General features: G+C 48.6%; 1 protein-coding gene across 1 annotated transcript; it reads left to right on the top strand.

Annotated features, from left to right (window-relative positions):
- The first annotated feature begins 13,435 nt into the window (after positions 1–13,435).
- Positions 13,436–18,108, top strand: FXYD4 (FXYD domain containing ion transport regulator 4). The gene is made up of 8 exons (XM_040485808.1): positions 13,436–13,787; positions 15,271–15,330; positions 16,163–16,195; positions 16,337–16,360; positions 17,033–17,107; positions 17,216–17,252; positions 17,684–17,721; positions 17,921–18,108. The coding sequence occupies exons 2-8, from the start codon at positions 15,291–15,293 to the stop codon at positions 17,938–17,940; spliced, it is 267 nt and encodes an 88-aa protein (XP_040341742.1). The 5' UTR covers positions 13,436–13,787; positions 15,271–15,290; the 3' UTR covers positions 17,941–18,108.
- Positions 18,109–18,246: the final 138 nt, after the last annotated feature.

Genomic DNA, 18,246 nt, shown 5'->3' with positions numbered 1-18,246 from the left:
CAAATCTACTCCCTCTAACCTGGAAGTGTCTCAACAGTGAGAGTGCAGTAGGGAAAAGAATGCTGCTGCAACAGTCCTCTACTGCCACCTTGTGGCTACTGGGGGTGGGCTCTGCCCTGCTCCCACAAATGAAAATTGCCCTGGGATCCCACACCCTTGCTTGGCCTGACTCAAAGGCCACGCCCCAGAAAGGACCCTGGGTGATGAGCTAACCACTGGCTTCATGCCTAGTAGGGTTGTACCCCGAGGGGCTAATTGCTGGGCCTGGCCTGGAGGGTACTAAAACAGAACATCTGGAGTCACGGAAATTTCCCAGTCGAGCAGGCTCAGGGAAGCTGTGAGAGACACCTGGATATAGCAAAGATACAGAAATAAGGATGCAAACAACTCAGAAACCCAGAGGGATGAGGGATAGCTAGAGGGAGGGAAAGAGAGTCCCAGTCAGACCCAGAAAGTGACACCAAGGAACTCAGAGCCACAGATACACAGAATGGCCAGGCAAGAGGATCCTGTGCCAGGAAAAACCCTTACCCCTTCCCTCCAAGGGGACTTCCAGGCAGTTCTCCAGCAAATCTGAACACCCACTTTCTGAAGGTCCGGGGCACTGTAATTCCTACTTCTTTCTGGGATTCTCTAGCACAAATTAGCTTATCTCAGGGCGTTCCCCAGGACAGACGTGGGTGCTGCCTCTGCTGTAGGAGGTCCCGCTTTCCAGCTTCCCAAACCTGGCTGCCATGGTGTCTTTAGCCAGCACTACTCCTGGTGAGTGTTTGCCTGTCCTCTTTCATATACATAATGTCTATTTTCATACATAAAAACATCTATAGCATTTGCCTAGGAGAAAACAAAACTGACTGTGGGTTTTCTCCCAACTGGCTGTCCCACTGAGGCTGATAAACAGCTGTGAATTTGGAGGGCCCAACAATCTGTCTTGGGCTTCTTCAGTGAAGACCCCTGCCGGGCCGATGAATCAAATTCATCTGCCCCGTGCAGTCTGCTCAGTTCATGGCTTCATCAGTAGAACCAGCACTGCCTCCACGTAGGCACTCACAGGCTCCGGGAGAATTCGGGGTGAGTTAACAGGAGAGGGACATAGAGGATGGGAAATGAGAACTCCCACATTCAGTCCGTTATTCCCCTCGTACATTCCCTACCGCGTGCCACCCCCTGGCCACATTGTTTTCTTCCACAAGCACTTCCACTCCCGCCACTGTCAGTGGCCTGAGGCCTAGATTATGGGACCCGACCTGGATTCTAATTCTGGTCTCATCGATTACCATCTGGCTCTCTGTGCCTCCACTTCCCCGACTAGGGAACAGAACACTGATAGGGTCAACCTCATAGTGCTGTTGTGAGGAGTCAATGAGTTAATGCTGCAAAGTGTGCTATTGAACAGTGCTAAGACCAGGGACTTTGGGGTCAGACTGGCCTTGGCAAATTCACTGAATCAGTCCAGATTTCCATTTCTTGTCTGTAAAATGGGCACAGTAACTCTAAATTCACCCATTGCATCGAATTAAATGTCGTGAGAGACCCTATAGGACCTGAGATGTGAGACTTGGCTATAGTGGCTTTCAAATGTCCTGTCTCCTCAGCTGGGCCTCCTCATCCCTCCACACCACTTAGCCCTACCTCTTCTTCTGCATCCCTCTCCAGAAAGTCTGGCCTGCCCAGCCTACAGCTGCTAGCCTCAGAACATTCCCTCCATTCCTTGTCAAGTCCAAGCTGTCCAAACCACAGCTGCTGGTCTTCCGAATAATCCCTCTATTCCCATTTCAGACACCAGCTGTACCATTCCCATGAAAAACCTGGAAGGCCTTCCTCAAATTACCAGTCCCTTTGCTCCTTCATAGCTTTCTCCTGCCAGTCGTTAATTGTGCTTCATTCTGCTATCTGTGCTCTGCGTCATTCTCTTGTACAACGGAAAAGCCAAACAGGCGGCACCGGGTCAACTTTAACAGACCCAATAGTTACCGAGGCAGGTGAAGTTTCCCATGCACACGAGGCCTCACTCCGTTCCTCACTTTTCAGAGGAAACTCCAGTCTGAACTGTGCACTCACTTCTTTTTTTAAGCTTATTTATTTATTTATTTGGGGGTGGGGGGCAGAGAGACACAGAGAAAGAATCTCAAGCAGACTCCAGGCTCAGCACAGAGCCCGACATGGGCTCCGTGAACTGAGCCGAAATCAACAGACCATGCCTAACCTACTGAGTCCCCCAGGTGTCCCTTACTTTTTAAATTATTATCTATTCTAGTATTTTCATTTATGGCTTTACTACATATATAGTCTTGAACTATATAAAAATGGCATTCCTCTACAACTTTTTTCATTCGATACACTGGTTTTTCCCTTAATCCATGACTAAATCACTCATTTCACTGCCGAATAAAGTTCTAACCCACAAAATGCTGTAATTATCTTTCTCTGGTCAATGGTTATTTACACTGTTTCTGGGTTTTCTTCTATCAAACCCAGTCCTGGGGCGCCTAGGTGGCTCAGTCCGTTAAGCAATAGACCCTTGATTTCTGCTCAGGTCACGATCTCACAGTTTGCGGGACAAAGCCTCATGTTGGGCTCTGTGCTGACAGTGTGGAGCCTACTTAGGATTCTCTTTCTCTCCCTCTCTCTACCCCTCTCCCCTGCTTACATGCTCTCGCTCTCTTTCTCTCTCAAAATAAATTAATAAATAAACACTAAAAACAAAACAGTCCTAGTGGGAACATTTCTGAGCTACTAAAGCTACTGAAACTTAAGCTTAGGGGTCCCACACCCCAGCTTCCCCCATTTCCTGGGGCCTAGGCCTACAGGCAGAAAACCCTCCACCACCAGCCCCCTTGACCCTCACCCATGTCCACCCACATCCTGACCCCCTCCCCCACACCACCCATAGCCAGATTGCCACAAAGTTCCAGTATCCCCAATCCTAGCCACTCTGCAGGCTCTGGGATCCACCCTCCTGTCTACAGGTCCCACATCAGGGACTCTTCCTCAAAGTCAGGGCACGCCCACCCATAACTCCCCACTCCAGGGCCTGAGACCCTTACCACACCCAGCTCCACCCACACTTGGGCCTCCTCCCACACCCCAGCCCCCTCTCCAGTTTCTCAGTGTCCCTAACCCCCCACTCCAGGCCCCTCACCCACACAAGCCCAGGCAATCTTGGCCCAGGTCCCAAGCCCCCACTCCAAGTCTGATCCCCCCAAGCTCTGGCCACTACCCTGCTTCCAGCCCTCCTCTAGTGTGTGCCCCCACACCGTGATCTCCTCCCCACAAAGGGACTCCCCCCTAAACACACGCACACCCTGTCCCCCAACCCCCTTAGCCAGACCTCCCTCCCACACACCGTCCAGGCTCCACATAGACCCCTTCCTCACTCTCCAAGACCCTCTTCACCCACCTGGTCCCTCCCTCCCCACATACACTCCCAGGGTCCCTTCCAAGGCTTCTGGAGCAAACCTCCAGTGTGGTCACCCAGCATCACCAATTCAAAGAATGGTGAAGAGTGGGAAATACACAAGAAAAGGTAACTGGGGCGCCTGGATGGCTCAGTCAGTTAAGCTTCCGACTTTAGCTCAGGTCACGATCACACTGTCTGTGAGTTGGAGTCCAGCGTTGGGCTATGAGCCAACAGCTCAGAGCCTGGAGCCTGCTTTGGAGTCTGTGTCTCCCTCTCTCTCCGCCCCTCTGATGCTCATGCTCTGCCTCTCTCTCAAAAATAAATAAACATTAAAAAAAATGTTTAATGAAACATTAAACATGAAATATGGCTTATGAAATATGAAGCTCATGCATATGAACTGCATGAAATATGGCTGAAATATGGCTGAATATTTGAAATATGGCTGCTCATGCATAAAAAAACACTCAGTAGAGGGGCGCCTGGGTGGCTCAGTCGGTTAAGCAGCCGACTTCGGCTCAGGTCATGATCTTGCGGTCCGTGAGTTCAAGCCCCGCATCGGGCTCTGGGCTGATGGCTCAGAGCCTGGAGCCTGTTTCCGATTCTGTGTCTCCCTCTCTCTCTGCCCCTCCCCCGTTCATGCTCTGTCTCTCTCTGTCCCAAAAATAAATAAACGTTGAAAAAAAAATAAAATAAAAAATAAATAAATAAAATAAAATATTTGAAATCACTATCAGATGAAGTAGTGACAAGTTTATGCAGTTAATGTTACCAGTAAAATTCACATTTTGACAATTTTAAAATTTGTCGCATTAAAAATTTTGTGTCAGCTTTTCTAAATTTGCAATTGCTCTGCTTTGTCATTCCAAATCAATATAAACTTTCAGGGATGCCTGGCTGGTTCTGTTGGTAGAGCATGCCAGGCTTGATCTCAGGGTCGTGGGTTCGAGCCCCACCTTAGGTATACAGACCACTTAAAAATAAAATCTTAAGGCACAGCTGGGTGGCTCAGTCGGTTGAGCATCGGACTTCAGCTCAGGTGGTGATCTCACGGTTTGTGAGTTTGAACCCTGCATCAGCTATGTGCTGACAGCTCAGAGCCTGGAGCCTGCTTTGGAGTCTGTGTCTCTCTCTCTGCCCCTCCCCAGCTCATGCTTTCTCTCTCTCTCTCTCAAAATAAATAAACATTAAAATAATTTTTTTAATAAAAAGTAAAATCTTAAAGTATATATGAACAAACTTTTGCACAAACACTATGTTAATGGTTTTATGTTCTTTTCCTAGAAAGAACTTCTGGCATTGTGTGAGCTTCAGCTTCCACTTCTGGGATCTGCCTGTGGGGGTCTTCTGGGGCAGGTATATCTGTTTTCCAAGGGACACACCCAGGGCATCGCTCCTGGGCATCAGGTTTGCACTTCAGTTTTCAGAAGCAATGTTGTTCTTAAGACAGGTGTACCCCTTTAAAAATGGAACTGAGACCTGTGTACCCCACTGTACCTAGATCTAGATGCCTAGAAGGTCTCAGTCACCCTGGATGAAAGGGTAGAACACAGCAAACTCCACCCACCTCTAGCAGCAAAACTGGTTCTCCAAGGGCTGTGTGGTGGAGGGGATGGCTTCAGCACTCACTGTGGAAAATCCCAATGTTGATCATTACAAGTTAATATATTAATATTTTACTAGTTTACTAAGAATTTAAAGGTAATTAATAGCTCTCAAGACTTTACACATCAAACTAACAGGCATTTTACTTTTACATTACAAGCAAAAAGTTAAAACTGCTGCTCAGTTTTTAAAATATGATCTATTTCTCATTGTTTAGTGAACTTTAATTTCTCAATAGTTCTTTTTAGTTTGGTAAACATTGTTTGGAGGTACTTGTTATTCTCTTTTGTAGTCTGATTGGAGTAGAACAAAACACTAAGTGCCTTTGTGTACTGGTGAAACTGCAAAATGTTGCAGGGTTTTTAAATTAGCTAATGCAGTGGAGACAACAAAGACTTTGTCCAGCTTTGACTGCATTTGAATCCAGATTTCAAGCGGTCACAAATTCAATGCTTTCTTCAACTTAACAGACAAGCTTCTAGAAACTACTGACATTCATAGTCAACATTGCTAACAAACACAGAACTAAAACCAGCTTCAGTGCAGACCCTTTCCAATCATAGTGCCTTTGGTCTCTCAAACATGAACACGGTTTTTAGTCTTTCAACTTTAACAATGCCAGTAAAAACATTCTTTTCTTCTAATACTGCCAAATAACTACGTAATTTTCCTTATCAGACACTTATTATAACTTATATAAAGAGATAGATTGAGGGGCGCCTGGGTGGCGCAGTCAGTTAAGCGTCCGACTTCAGCCAGGTCACGATCTCGCGGTCTGTGAGTTCAAGCCCCGCGTCGGGCTCTGGGCTGATGGCTCAGAGCCTGGAGCCTGTTTCCGATTCTGTGTCTCCCTCTCTCTCTGCCCCTCCCCTGTTCATGCTCTGTCTCTCTCTGTCCCAAAAATAAATAAACGTTGAAAAAAAAATTAAAAAAAAAAAAGAGATAGATTGTTAAAAAAACAAAATTCAAACGAGTAAATTTTAACGATCTTATTTATTGGCTTTATTCAGTGATTCATGAATCTGGCAACATCCCATCTAGCAGAAAGAAAGGAGGTCCGAGGTGAAATAAGAGGCTTTTATAGGCAAAAGGGAGAGGAAACAAAGAAGTTATACTAGCAAAAAGTGGATTGGCTGTGCCAAGGTCACTTTCCTTTAAGAGAAGGCAGGGGTTATCAGGCAGATTACCCCTCTACTGCTGATCAGGTAGTTCCTGATTGACTGGTTTAAGATTCCATTTCAGAGTCAAACTGTAATTAAATTAAGTCTAAGTTTGGTGATGTGGCTTAGCAGAAGTATCTCCATATGGGGGCCTGTTGTCTTGTTTTAACAAGATAAACAGATTTGATGGAGAGACATTTCTTGGAATGAAAGGCACTGGCTCTAGATAAGAAACCCTTTTTGTAAATTATGCTCTAATCTAAAATCTGGGTATGTTTGACTTCATTGGCTCAGTTTAGCCAGAAAAAAAGTGGCAAAGGAAAATTTATGACTGTGGCATAGAAATGGTTTAAACCTATGTTTCTATCACTGACCAATTCTGACCTACCATTCTTAAGAAAGCTGTCTCTCCTCCCCATCACTCTGTATCTCAGCCACTTTATGTGTCTTCACTACACCTGTCAATCAGTACTTGAAATACTGTACCATCTATTTCTTTTTCCAGCTCACTGCCCTCACTGTGATCCCAGCCACTCAAGGCCAGAGCTTTGCATTGCCTGGTTCAGAACCCCCAGTTCCTGGAAAAGTGCCAAAACTGTAGTGCGATTCAAAATACATGTGGAATTATTAAATAGATATCAAGTAATTATATTAGAGTGAAAATACTTTGAAAGTTGCAAAATCAAATTATTACTTATATTCTTTTCTTTCTTTTTTTTTTTTTTGGTAAACTCTACCCCCAAGGTGGGGCTTGAACTCATGATCCCCAAGGTCAAGAGTCTCACACTCTACCAACTGATCCAGCTAGGAACCCCTATAACTTATTTTAAAAAGCATGGCATACATAGTACTTGTATAGTGATACCAACTTTTTGACAATTGGCACCCTAGTGAAAATAAAAAGTACACTCACTGATTCAAAATATCTAGGGGTGCCAGGCTAGTTTGGCCTGTAGAGTATGTGACTCTTGATCTTGGGGTTGTGAGTTTGAGCCCCACATTGTGTATAGAAATTACTTAAAAAAATTTTTTTAGGGGCACCTGGGTGACTCAGTTGGCTAAGCGACCAACTCTTGATTTCGACTCAGGTCATCTCACGGTTTCGTGAGTTCGAGCCCCACATCGGGCTCTGCACCCTGACCATGTGCCTAGGATTCTCTCTCTCCCTGTCTCTGTGCCCCTCCCCTGCTCTCACTCTCTCTTTCTAAAAATAAATTAATTTTAAAAGATAAAAATAAATTAAAAAAACAAATTTAAAAAAATATTTAGACATTATCTGCATAAAAATCACATACATCAAAGAGAAATATATTTTTAAAAATAATGTGTACAAGCTCTGTGAACATACCAAAAAAAAACATTGAACTGTACACTTTATTTTCTTTTAATTTTTTTTTAATGTTTATTTATTTTGAGAAAGAGACAGAGCATGAGCAGGGGAGAGGCAGAGAGAGAAGGAGACAAAGAATCTGAAGCAGGCCCCAGGCTCTGCACTGACAGCAGAGAGCCCGATGAAGGGCTGGAACTCATGAACCATGAGATCATGACCTGAGCCAAAGTCATATGCTTAACCAACTGAGTCACTCAGGCACCCCTTTAATTTTTATTTTAGAGAGAGAGAGAAAACACAAGCAGGGGAGAAAGGCGGAGGGGGAAAGAGAGAGAATCTTCAGCAGGGACCCCTAAACTGTACACTTTAAATGGGGTAATTGTATGGTAGGTGAATCATTTCTCAACAGAACTGTTATAAAATCATATTAAAACACTAGTGGCACAGAGCCTGCTTGGGCTTCTCTCTCTCCCCCTCTCCCTCTGCCCCTCCCCTGGCTCATGTACACACACTCTCTCTCTAAATAAATAAATAATTTTCTAATAAAATAAAATCATATTAGAAATAATTCATGTGCACAGTTTACCGTGGAGAGTGGTGGTTAAAAGCCAGCTCTGGGGCCAAGCAGCCACTTCCAGCTGTGTGGCCCAGAGCTTCACTTAACCATTCACTTCACCTCCTCATCCTGAAATCGGGTGATGAATCCTCTCTAGACAGGCTGTTGTGAGGATGACATGAGTTAACACGTGCAAAGTCCTGGAAAACAGCCTGCCAAGTAGCAAGCACTCGCTTAGGCTGCTCTTGTAGACGAAGCTGCTGTCGGCCAGGGTGAGAGGTGCCTGTGCCCTTTCCTTACGTGCTTAGCGGTAGCCTGTGCGACACGTGGATAAGGGGGTGACCTGAAATACGGAACTCTGAAATAGGTTGTGAGTGTGTGTGTGTGTGTGTGTGTGTGTGTGTGACAACAGGAAGGTTTATGTTACAAGTTGTTGACTATCGAGTACCCCTGGGAAATGAAGAGGACAGCTGCGAAGTCTGGTTGATTAGAGACATAAGCAGCAGTTGGACAAGGATGCTAAGGGGCCTGTGGACCTGTGGGTGGGAGGAAAGCCTTATTGAGCTCTAACAGAAGCCCAATGAAAGGTCAACGAGAAGTGACGTCGCCTGGCCTCAGTTCGGTGAACCGTTTCTGCTTCTCTCCTTTTGCACAGGTCTTCAGGCTTGTAATTTGCCCTCAGTTTGAAGCGCTCCCCAAGTCCAAGGTCCCCTGGCAGCTTTCTGGCCTCACTTCACGCAGCCCGCCTCCTCCTGCCTGTTCAACAGGCAGCCCTGCTCTTATCTTACCTTACCTGCTCTGGGCTCACCAGCTGTCCTGTCCCTTCACCCCAGCTATCCTTCAGCCTCTAGGGTCCCAGTTACTGAAGACCACGACTCCCGGAAGACTGTGACCATTATGGGAGCGCGAAAGTATGAATGGATGGACAAAGACACTGCGCGACTTGACCGGAGCGCCGACCTTTACTGGGCTACGAAGAGCACCTGAGTGACTGCGCATGCGTAATAGGGAGGCTCCTTGACAAGCACGCAGTTGAACCGGAGCAGCCAATCCTCGCGAAGAGGCACTGAACAGCTTCCGCTACAAGAAAGCCCCGCCCACACTGCCTGGGCCCTAGCCTCGCAGGCGGCTTCACCCGCGGCCGGGCGGCAACAGCCCTCCTTTAATGCTGATTGGCTGGAAGCCACCGCTGTCCTATTCTGATTGGCTATTTCTCAGTCCTTTGCGTTAAGTGGCAGGGCGGTAACGAATGGCCTCTAGGAAGGAGCCTTCTAGACGCGGAGGAGTCATTTCTAGAGTCCTGACTGGACCTAAGAGAGCCAAGCCTTCACCACACACTCTTGAGGGGAGTGGCTGTCACACACACCCGCTATCCCCCTTCGTGAGACCCCCCCCCCCGCACCGTTTCCTTATCCCCGCTCCCAGAAGGCACTTAGAATCCGCAGCAGAGGGCCCTTCCTGATGCCTCCCCAACTCACAAGTCAGCCAAGGCCTGACTCCCGAAAAGTGAGCCCTCAGACCGCCGCTACCCTTCAGATGGCCGCCCTTGCACCCTTACACCCGCCAACCTTCTCTCACACAGGCTGTGTTTCTAGCTCCACCCCCTCAACCCCCATCGTTAAAGGCCTCAGACCAGCACTCTGAACACACATAGGGGAACTTGCTGAAAATGCAGAGAGGGGGGAAGGAGGGTGGGGGGCTCCCGAGGGAGACAGAGCACAGGAAGTGGGTCCGGGTGGGAATTTAGTGTGTATTTCTCAAAGGGAGGAAACATCGGAGACAACTGGAGTAACCTCTCCCCTCATGAATGGGGTCTTTTCCCTACTCTACCAGACCCCCTCGAAATAGGCAATCAGCCTGTTGATGTCTGTGACATTCATTCCATCTTGGGAGGCAGGAAAAAACACATTGTGCTCCCGCCATGTGCCGGGCAAGATACCAGCCACTTCCTTTTTATTTTACCTCTGGTGAATCTTAGATAATCCCTGTTTTATTACCTTTTCTCAGTGCAGTGAATGGTTTGAGGATGCATCTCTGTTTTTCACAGAGCAATAGTTAGTGCTTGCAGAAGGGGAAAAGCAGTTTGGGACTGTAAGGAGCTGTGGCAGTGATTGACATGAGCAGAGGCGGGACCCTGGGCGTCAGCGCTGATTCTCAGGCAGCCACTCTTGGCAACAGACTTCCCTCCTTTGTAATCCTTTGCAACGCTGACTTCAGAAGGCGAAGAAAGTGTTCAGAGCTGGATCACAGTTTTCTCTCTCTCTCAACTTTAATACCTCCAGGCTGTCATCTGCACCCACCCAACTAAGTGTGGCTCCCCATCACCCACTCCTCTCAGCCTTTCATCACCCAAGGTATGATTTTCCTGGAAGCCTCAGTTGCCTCTTACCCAGCTCTCCCATTTGGTAGATAAGAAATCAGACCCGGGGTGCCTGGGTGGCTCAGTCAGTTGAACGTCTGACTTCGGCTCAGGTCATGAACTCTCAGTTTGTGAGCTTGAGCCCCGCGACGGCCTAGAGCCTGCTTTAGATTGTGTGTGTCTCCCTCTCGGTTCCTCCCCCACCCCCACCCCACTTGCACTCTCTCTCTCTCTCTCAAAAATAAATACAGGTTAAAAAAATTTTGTTTTAATTTAAAAAAAGAAAGAGAAAGAAATCAGACCCAAATGGATGGCTCCAGAGATTCTGATGAGGAATGCATGTCCAAGAATCAGGGCAAGTGGCCAGCCCGCCTTGAAAGTAATTTCCTGAAAACAGCCTTCACTGCCAGTCCAGCCTCTCAGTCGAGAGGGCAACTGTTCATCCTAAACACTCCTAATGAATGAAAAGACAGTTTAGTAAACACTTCTTACCATGCAAAACTTCTGAAGGTTTCAACACCCAGTTTCATGACCATCCATAAGTGCTGATTTTAAGTCTTAGAAGATAAATTCACTAACCTGGGAACTGACTTTGTACCACTTCCAGCATAGAAGGCATTGCTGCCTGCCACTGAGTGAATGGCCGGCCTTTGAGGTCCCTCAGAGGAGACAGATGTACTTACCACTCAGCCACGGTGCACCTTACACCTACAATCAGTTTTGGCAAAAGGAAAAGATGAGGTGGTGACTTACCATTGTGCTTGCAGAAGTCACACGGGCAGCTGGGCTCCCTCTCCCTGGTTCTGCCCCAGGCCCAACCTACCCCTCCTTTACCTTGGACTAGTGTCAATACCACCTGGTTCAGGTGAAGTTTTCTTTCTACCTGTTAAAGATGATAAAATTGGGTGCCTGGGTGGCTCAGTCGGTTGAGCGGCCGACTTCGGCTCAGGTCATGATCTCGCGGTCCGTGAGTTCGAGCCCCGCGTCAGGCTCTGGGCTGATGGCTCAGAGCCTGGAGCCTGCTTCCGATTCTGTGTCTCCCTCTCTCTCTGACCCTCCCCCGTTCATGCTCTGTCTCTCTCTGTCTCAAAAATAAATGAACGTTAAAAAAAACATTTTTTTTTAATTAAAAAAAAAAAAAAAGATAAAATCTCTGAGTCACCCGGGTGCTCATTTGGTTAAGTGTCCAGCTCCTGGTTTCGGCTCAGGTCATGATCTCACGGTTTATGGGTTCCAGCGCCACATTAGGCTCTACATTAACAGCGTGGAGCCTCCTTGGGATTCTCTCTCCCCCTCTCTCTGCCCCTCCTCGGCTCTCTCTCGCTCACTCTCTCTCAAAATAAATAAATAAGCTTTAAAAAAAAAAAAAAGACGATAATATCTCATGGTGACAGATGGGAGTGCAGGATCCCTGAAGAGGGCAGAAGGTGCAGGATAGGGCAAAAGTGCTAGGGCCTTTGAAGTGGATCTGAGGTCCTTTTCGTACTTCCTGGAGACCTCCCAAAGCAAAAAGGGCACTCGGGACTTCCAAGTGTCCCCTTTTTACAAATGCCTGCTTCATTTCTGCTTATTCCTCCCTGGAGCCTGACGGGGCAGAAGAACTCAACCGAAGGGTTTGATAGGTTGGGCTGAGAGCTCCACTCTGCTACCAAGGCACAGTGTGACCTTGAACAAGACCTTTCTCTTCTCTGGAATGTGGTTTCTTCACGGGGGTGTCTGTACTGATGACCCCCTTCCTCTTATGCTGCAGATGTCTCAGTGTGTATATCAGGGCCATTCACAGCTATAGTTACAGTGAACTGAGCAGCACAATCAGATGTCATCATCACCACAAACATTCAGAGTAGGCACGGTCATGGTTCCTACTTTATGGATGAATAAATAGGCAGGAAGAGGGGAAATTAGCTGTTCCAGTGCACATAGCAACTAACTAACAGAGCCTGGATTTGGCTCCAAAGTATGTGCAATTAGTGGTTCTTCTGAATCTTGAGGTTAACAAACTTTCCTCATGCCAGACCTAGGAGGCATTCACTCCACAAATACATATTGAGGGCAGGACCTACACCCCGAACCTTGAGAAGTCCTGTCATTAACTCCACTTTAGAAGAAAGGAAACTGAGACTCAGGATGATGAAGGAGCTACCTCAGCTCACCCATTGAGCAAATGGCAGGCTGGGCATCAACTCTAGCTCTTCCTGGCCCCAGAGCCCCTGGACTTGAACTCTGTAGAAACTGAATCTTGAAGACAGGGAGCACCATGGAAGGGTTTCATGAGGAGGTGTAATGTTCACACCAGGAATATCCTCCCTCTTCCTCCCCGCCCTGCCTTTCAAGGCTTTGTTTTCCCCCTTGGCCCCCAGCACTGGGCTGGGAGCCTCTGGTGGCTTCTTGTCCTCATTGATTCAACAATTCAATCAAAATCTATTTATTGGTGTCTATGACTGGCCATGGGGATTAAGGGAGGCAACAGTCCTGCCTTCAGCTGATCACCATCCAGTGGTAAAAGCAACAAACACAGAGGAATTGGGGAGGAGGGAGAGCAGAATAGGGCCAAGGGCACAGGCCAAAAGCATGTGGTGGGCTGAGGGGCGAAAGAGGAGTTTGGCCAGCACCACATGAGGCAGATATGGGGGTGCACAGAGGGAAGCAGCCCATTCTTCAGCCTGAGCTGACAGTCTTCCTCCTGGTACCATCCCTCCTCCCATACTCCATGGAGTAGGCAGGAAACCACCCTAGGCCAGGATGGTTTCTAATCCCAGCCATCAGTTTCCCTGGAATAAATGGGTGTCAGGGCCTGGTCAGAGGGTGGCCGATCCTGAAGGGTGCCACCAGCCCCAGCCCTCCCACTCAATAAACATCCAGTCCAGGGAAGAGCAATGGGACCATTGAGCAAATGGAGCCTCAGGCCAGTCCCTGACTCCTAGTTGATCTGATTACACCCCACACAGAAGTCCTGGAACCTCCACTGCTGACACAAGAACCCAGAAACATCCTGTGTCCCAGCCCCCTCTGGACCCCTCTTTTAGGATCTAGGTGAGCTAAAGAAGCTGCAAGTCCACCTTCTGCTCAAGAGAAAGGTCTGAGACCTGGTCCATCCCTCTCCCACCAACACCTTAGCCTCTGATGGCCCTGGGGCCCCTAGGAGTTCAGCTCTGCATGGGGTGTGGCAGGACAAGCTGTCTCCAGAGCATGAGGATTGGGGGGGGGGGGGGGGGGAGAAGGAGCTACAGCAATCTCAAGGAATCTGACTAGTTCCCTCCTGCCTGATGGCATTGTTGCCCTGGGCGGAGTTGCTGGGTTTAAAGAGCCGGAACCCACCTGGATTCAACACAGCCCCAGCAGCCTCTCCAAACCTGCCTTTTGCACCTGGCTCGCAGGTAAGCAAGTGTCTGCTAGGACTTCAGGGCTGCTAAGCAGAAGGGTGGGGGAAGAAGGGTGAGGGTGGAGGAGGTACCTCTCTGAGGAAGGGGTGGCAGGTGCCTGGGTATCATCAGTAACAGGATGCATGTTTGAGGGTTTTGAGGATTGGAGGCTACTTGCTCTATGACCACCATCATATGGACTGTGGGTTAGGGTTAGGGGCTGGAGGAAAAAGAAGCCAGCCTTTGGCTAAGGAGTATGTAAAGTGGAGTTGCAACCCTCATTATTGAGGAATCCCAGGGTGGTGAGGGGGGGACGAGTCCAAAGGAGGGCTAGCTGCAGAGACTGTTAAAAGCCGACAAACTCCCACGTCCAGAAGCTGCACATTAATAGTCCTCCCAAACAGGACAAAAGGACCTATGTATGTATGCATGTATTTATGTATCAAATTGGCTTTATTAAGCGATTCATGAATCAGGCAACATTCCACCTAGCAAGTAAAGGGCTATGTATTTGTTTATCGTGACACACATTTCATTCCTTACTATGTGCTAGGCATTATTCTTAGGCTTCACATATAGTAACTCATTTAATTCAATCATAACCTTTTGCAGTTACTATTAATTATCCTCATTTTACAGGACACTGAAGCGCAGAGTGGTTAAGTAACCCACTGAGTCACACAGCTGATCAGTGGTTTTGAGGGGATTAGAGTTCCAGCCCTTTGGGCTCAGCATATCACAACAAGGGCTTCAGTTTGCAACAGCTGACAATCCCTATGCTTGCCTGCAGCTAACAACATGCAGAAAGCTGGAAGGGGTCTTATCTCAAGGAAACAGCCACCCTCCGAACTAGTAAATAGGAACATGGATAGTTCTCACCCCAAGGAGAAGGAAAAAAGGAATAATAATCCTTCCATCTGTCAGTTTCCTGTCAATAGCAGTCTGTCCTCAGAGTGGAATTTGGGGCCGCCTTGGAACAAGATCCCTGGCTGGGGCTGAGGTGGGTGGCTCTCACCTGCCTCCAACACCACCTTTCGCCTGCTCAGCTGCTCCCTCCTCTGCTGCTCAGCCCAGGGTGGCCCTTTGCAGAGACTATCTTGGAATTCATCCTGATAGTGCCTGAGGCCCAGACCTTTGGGAAAAATAGCTCAGGGTGCCTTCGCCTTTTGAGTGGGGGTTAGGAAGGCAGGCACCAAAACCTGAGTTAGCACAGTAGCTCTGCTCCTCTGACCGAGAGTCAGGCATCTGATTAAAGACTTTAACGAAGACTTTAACAAACCACTTACTACGTGCAAGCACTGTTCTAAATACTTAACTAGTAGTAGCTCAATATATGTCACTCCACTAGTCATTACTACTAGAAATTGGTAACTTTCCCCAAACCACCTCATAAGCCAAGTGCACCCTTGGGATTTGTGCCCTGGTTCTTTGCCTCAGGGACTGTGAGCCTCTGGCAGGTCAGGGCTAATTGACCCCAGCCTGTCCCCCTCCCCTGCAGCCCTGTCCTGAAGCTGTATCATGAAGAGAGTGACCCGGGCCCTTCTCCTCACATTGGCAGGTGAGTCCCCCCTGCCCCCAGAAGTGAACCTGCTGCCACTCACCCTCCCACCAAGGCAGTGAAAGCGAGGGCAGCATCTCCCAAAGCGGGGGGGGGGGGGGGCTGATGTCGAACAAATGTGTTTTCGTTTAAACCATCAATTTAAAGAGCGGCACTAAGGAAATAATAATACAGTTAGGAAGTGGATATTGCAAAATTGTCCTACATGACTGAACTTTGGAAAACAGTAACCATCTGTTGGCATAAAGAGAGAAGCATTTCCTGGGGCGCCTGGTAGCTCAGTCAGTTAAGTGTCCGACTTCGGCTCAGGTCATGATCTCACGGTTCATAGGTTTGAGCCCTGCATTGGGCTTTGCAATGACGATGCTGAGCCTGCTTGGGATTCTCCCTCTCCCTGTGTCCCTCCCCCACTCACACACTCTCTCTCAAAATAAACAAATAAACTTTAAAAAGAGAGAGAGAGAAGCTTTCCCTATTCCCTAACAGGGCACTGGCCAGAGTCTGTGTAGGAAGCTTCTCAGAAGAGGGTAAAAAGATACCAACACGCCATCCCATTTCATATGCAAGAAAGGCTAGCAGGAAGCAAGAGAAATAGCAGGAAGGGTGAGTTGGGGGGGGGGGGGGGCATGGCTATGGGGTGAGAGAGAAAATCCCAGGGTTGTATGGGGCTGGGAAAGGTGTGAAGAAGGAAGGGAACTGGTGACTCCAGGGTCCCCCCTACCCATGAGGCTGGTTCTCATCTTTGCCCTTCTGGGCTGAGGTCCTGCCTGCTGATTCATTTTGAGACCAGTGTCACGAATTAATACAGATCCCTCTGCTTTTTCCCACCCAGGCCTGCCTGCCTTGGAAGCCAATGATCTGGTCGGTGAGTGAGGCCCCAAACTGCCCTGCTCCTGCTGCCCCACATTTTCCCTCTAAGACTCCACATGCTGCCTCCTGGTTCTGGTCCTTATTCTTTCTTCTTCTTTTTTTTTTTTTTTTTTTTTCTTTTCCCCCTTTCCCACAGATAAAGACAGTCCCTTCTATTATGGTAAGAGCTGATATCCCTCACCCCCACCCCGCACCCCTACCCTACCTTTGCCTATCCTGGCTGGACCTCTTTGCTAGAGCTTAGTGAGGGCTGATGAGGGAAGAGCAGCAAGATGAGGCTGGGACTGGGGATTGCAGAGTCAGCATGGTCTATGAAAAGAGTGAAAGGCCAACATGCAACATGATCTTTGGGAGAACTTCATTCCAGCAAGGAGGGAAGGTGCCCACAGGATATTTAGGAAGATTTGTGGGGGAGGGGCTGGAGGCTCTTGGGTCCCCAGGTATCTCACCTGATCCTCCCTTTACTCTTTCACTTGCCGCCTTCCCCAGCACCTGGCTCTTTACCCTACGACCTCCCCCTCCCCCCAGGCGGGTTTCCTCTTCCTTGGCCTGGCACTGTCCTCTAGTATCCCTACACACTCATCTCCCCCCTAGCTTCAGCTCAAGTGCCACCTTTCAGAAAAGCCTTCCTTCTTTTTCTGTGCTCTTCTGCTTATGTTTTTCCCCTAGTGCTGTTGCCACCAGATATTATACGGTGTATCTATTTACTGACTTGTCTTTCTTGTTGCCTGGAATGCAAGTGCATTTGTACAAGCAGGTGATGATAAATATCTTTTGAATGAGTGAGTGGAGTGGAGCCAGGCTGGTGCCAGCTCACCCTCTGCTCCCCCAGACTGGGAAAGCCTGCAGCTGGGTGGGATGATTGTTGGAGGGCTCCTGTGCATCGCTGGAATCTTGATAGCCCTGAGTGAGTGGTGGGCTGACAGGCAGGGCATGGGGCGGGAGGGAGGAGGGGAGGGGGGGCATGGCCCAGGCTCCCCAGGTTCTTTGCATTGACCATCTCGTCCTCTCCCAGGTGGAAAATGCAAATGCAAGTACAATAAGAAGCACAGGTGAGATAGGGCCCCTGTTGTATGCACCTGGAGCTGAGCACACCTATTTTGGGGTAAAGTTCTGCAATTCAGAGGAAGAGGAGAGCCTCTTGGCTGCCCCCTGGGCTTGCAGTGGGATTTGTTATTCACAGATAATCAGCCCCAAAGCTCCCCAAATAGGGAGAGAGCTATAACCCTTGGTATTGTTTTGTTTTTTAAAGTTTATTTTATTTATGTTGAGAGAGAGACAGAGACAGAGGGCACTTGCGCACATGCTCAAGCAGGGGAGGGGCAAAGAGAGAGGATTGAAAACAGGTTTGGAGCTGTGAGCACAAAGCCCCACAAAGCCCTGGGGAGGGGGCACCAGAAGTCTTGATGCGGGATAAGGACAGAAGTTTGGGGCGGGGGGCGGAGGGGGGGGGAGATACTAATTTCATGTGTCCCTTCCTCAGCCCCTTACCTGAGAGAGCCACTCCACTCATCACTCCAGGTGAGACGGGCTTCTTTGGCTTCTTTGAGAGGCTTCCAGGCACTCAGGGAGGGTGGCCATAGTATTTGAGTTGTTAAATGCTATGCCATGTGTAAGGCAGGACTGTCCTGAGCCAGCCCAGCCTTGGGGTTTCCGGAGGCTGAGGGGGTTGTCTTGTAGTGACCAGGTCTATGAGGACTTCACCCCATTCTCTCCTCAGGCTCTGCCAGTACCTGCTGAGCACAGGACCAGCTTTGTGGCACTTTCCGTACCAGCTCCCATGCTGTTTCCTCCCCCCTTGGGGCCCTTAGATGATGGCCTTTCTCTCCAAAGCTGGGCCCTTCAGCTCCTGTCTGATCAGGACACTGTCTAAAGCTTATTTCTAAATTAAACTGTCTCACTCCTCCCTCCAGTGGTCTTGTGACTTTCTGTGGGTCTGGTTGGGAATAGGCAGGCTGGGCAAGGACTCTCACATCTTGCTCAGGAGTGTGCAGGCCCTTCAGTGGCTGGTGGGTAGGGGGTCCAGTGGATTGCTAAGGTTTCCTA

Source organism: Herpailurus yagouaroundi, unplaced genomic scaffold (assembly GCF_014898765.1).
Source record: "Herpailurus yagouaroundi ecotype Mexico unplaced genomic scaffold, PumYag 163, whole genome shotgun sequence".
NCBI lineage: Eukaryota > Metazoa > Chordata > Mammalia > Carnivora > Felidae > Herpailurus > Herpailurus yagouaroundi.
This window is presented reverse-complemented; position numbering and strand designations above follow the sequence as displayed.

Bases quoted from the DNA above. Each gene is read 5' to 3' on its own strand.
- FXYD4 (XM_040485808.1), top strand. From the start codon at position 15,291: ATGAAGAGAGTGACCCGGGCCCTTCTCCTCACATTGGCAG. The intron at 16,196-16,336 runs GTGAGTGAGGCC...CCTTTCCCACAG, and splicing joins GGAAGCCAATGATCTGGTCG to ATAAAGACAGTCCCTTCTAT. The intron at 17,253-17,683 runs GTGAGATAGGGC...TCCCTTCCTCAG, and splicing joins AAGTACAATAAGAAGCACAG to CCCCTTACCTGAGAGAGCCA.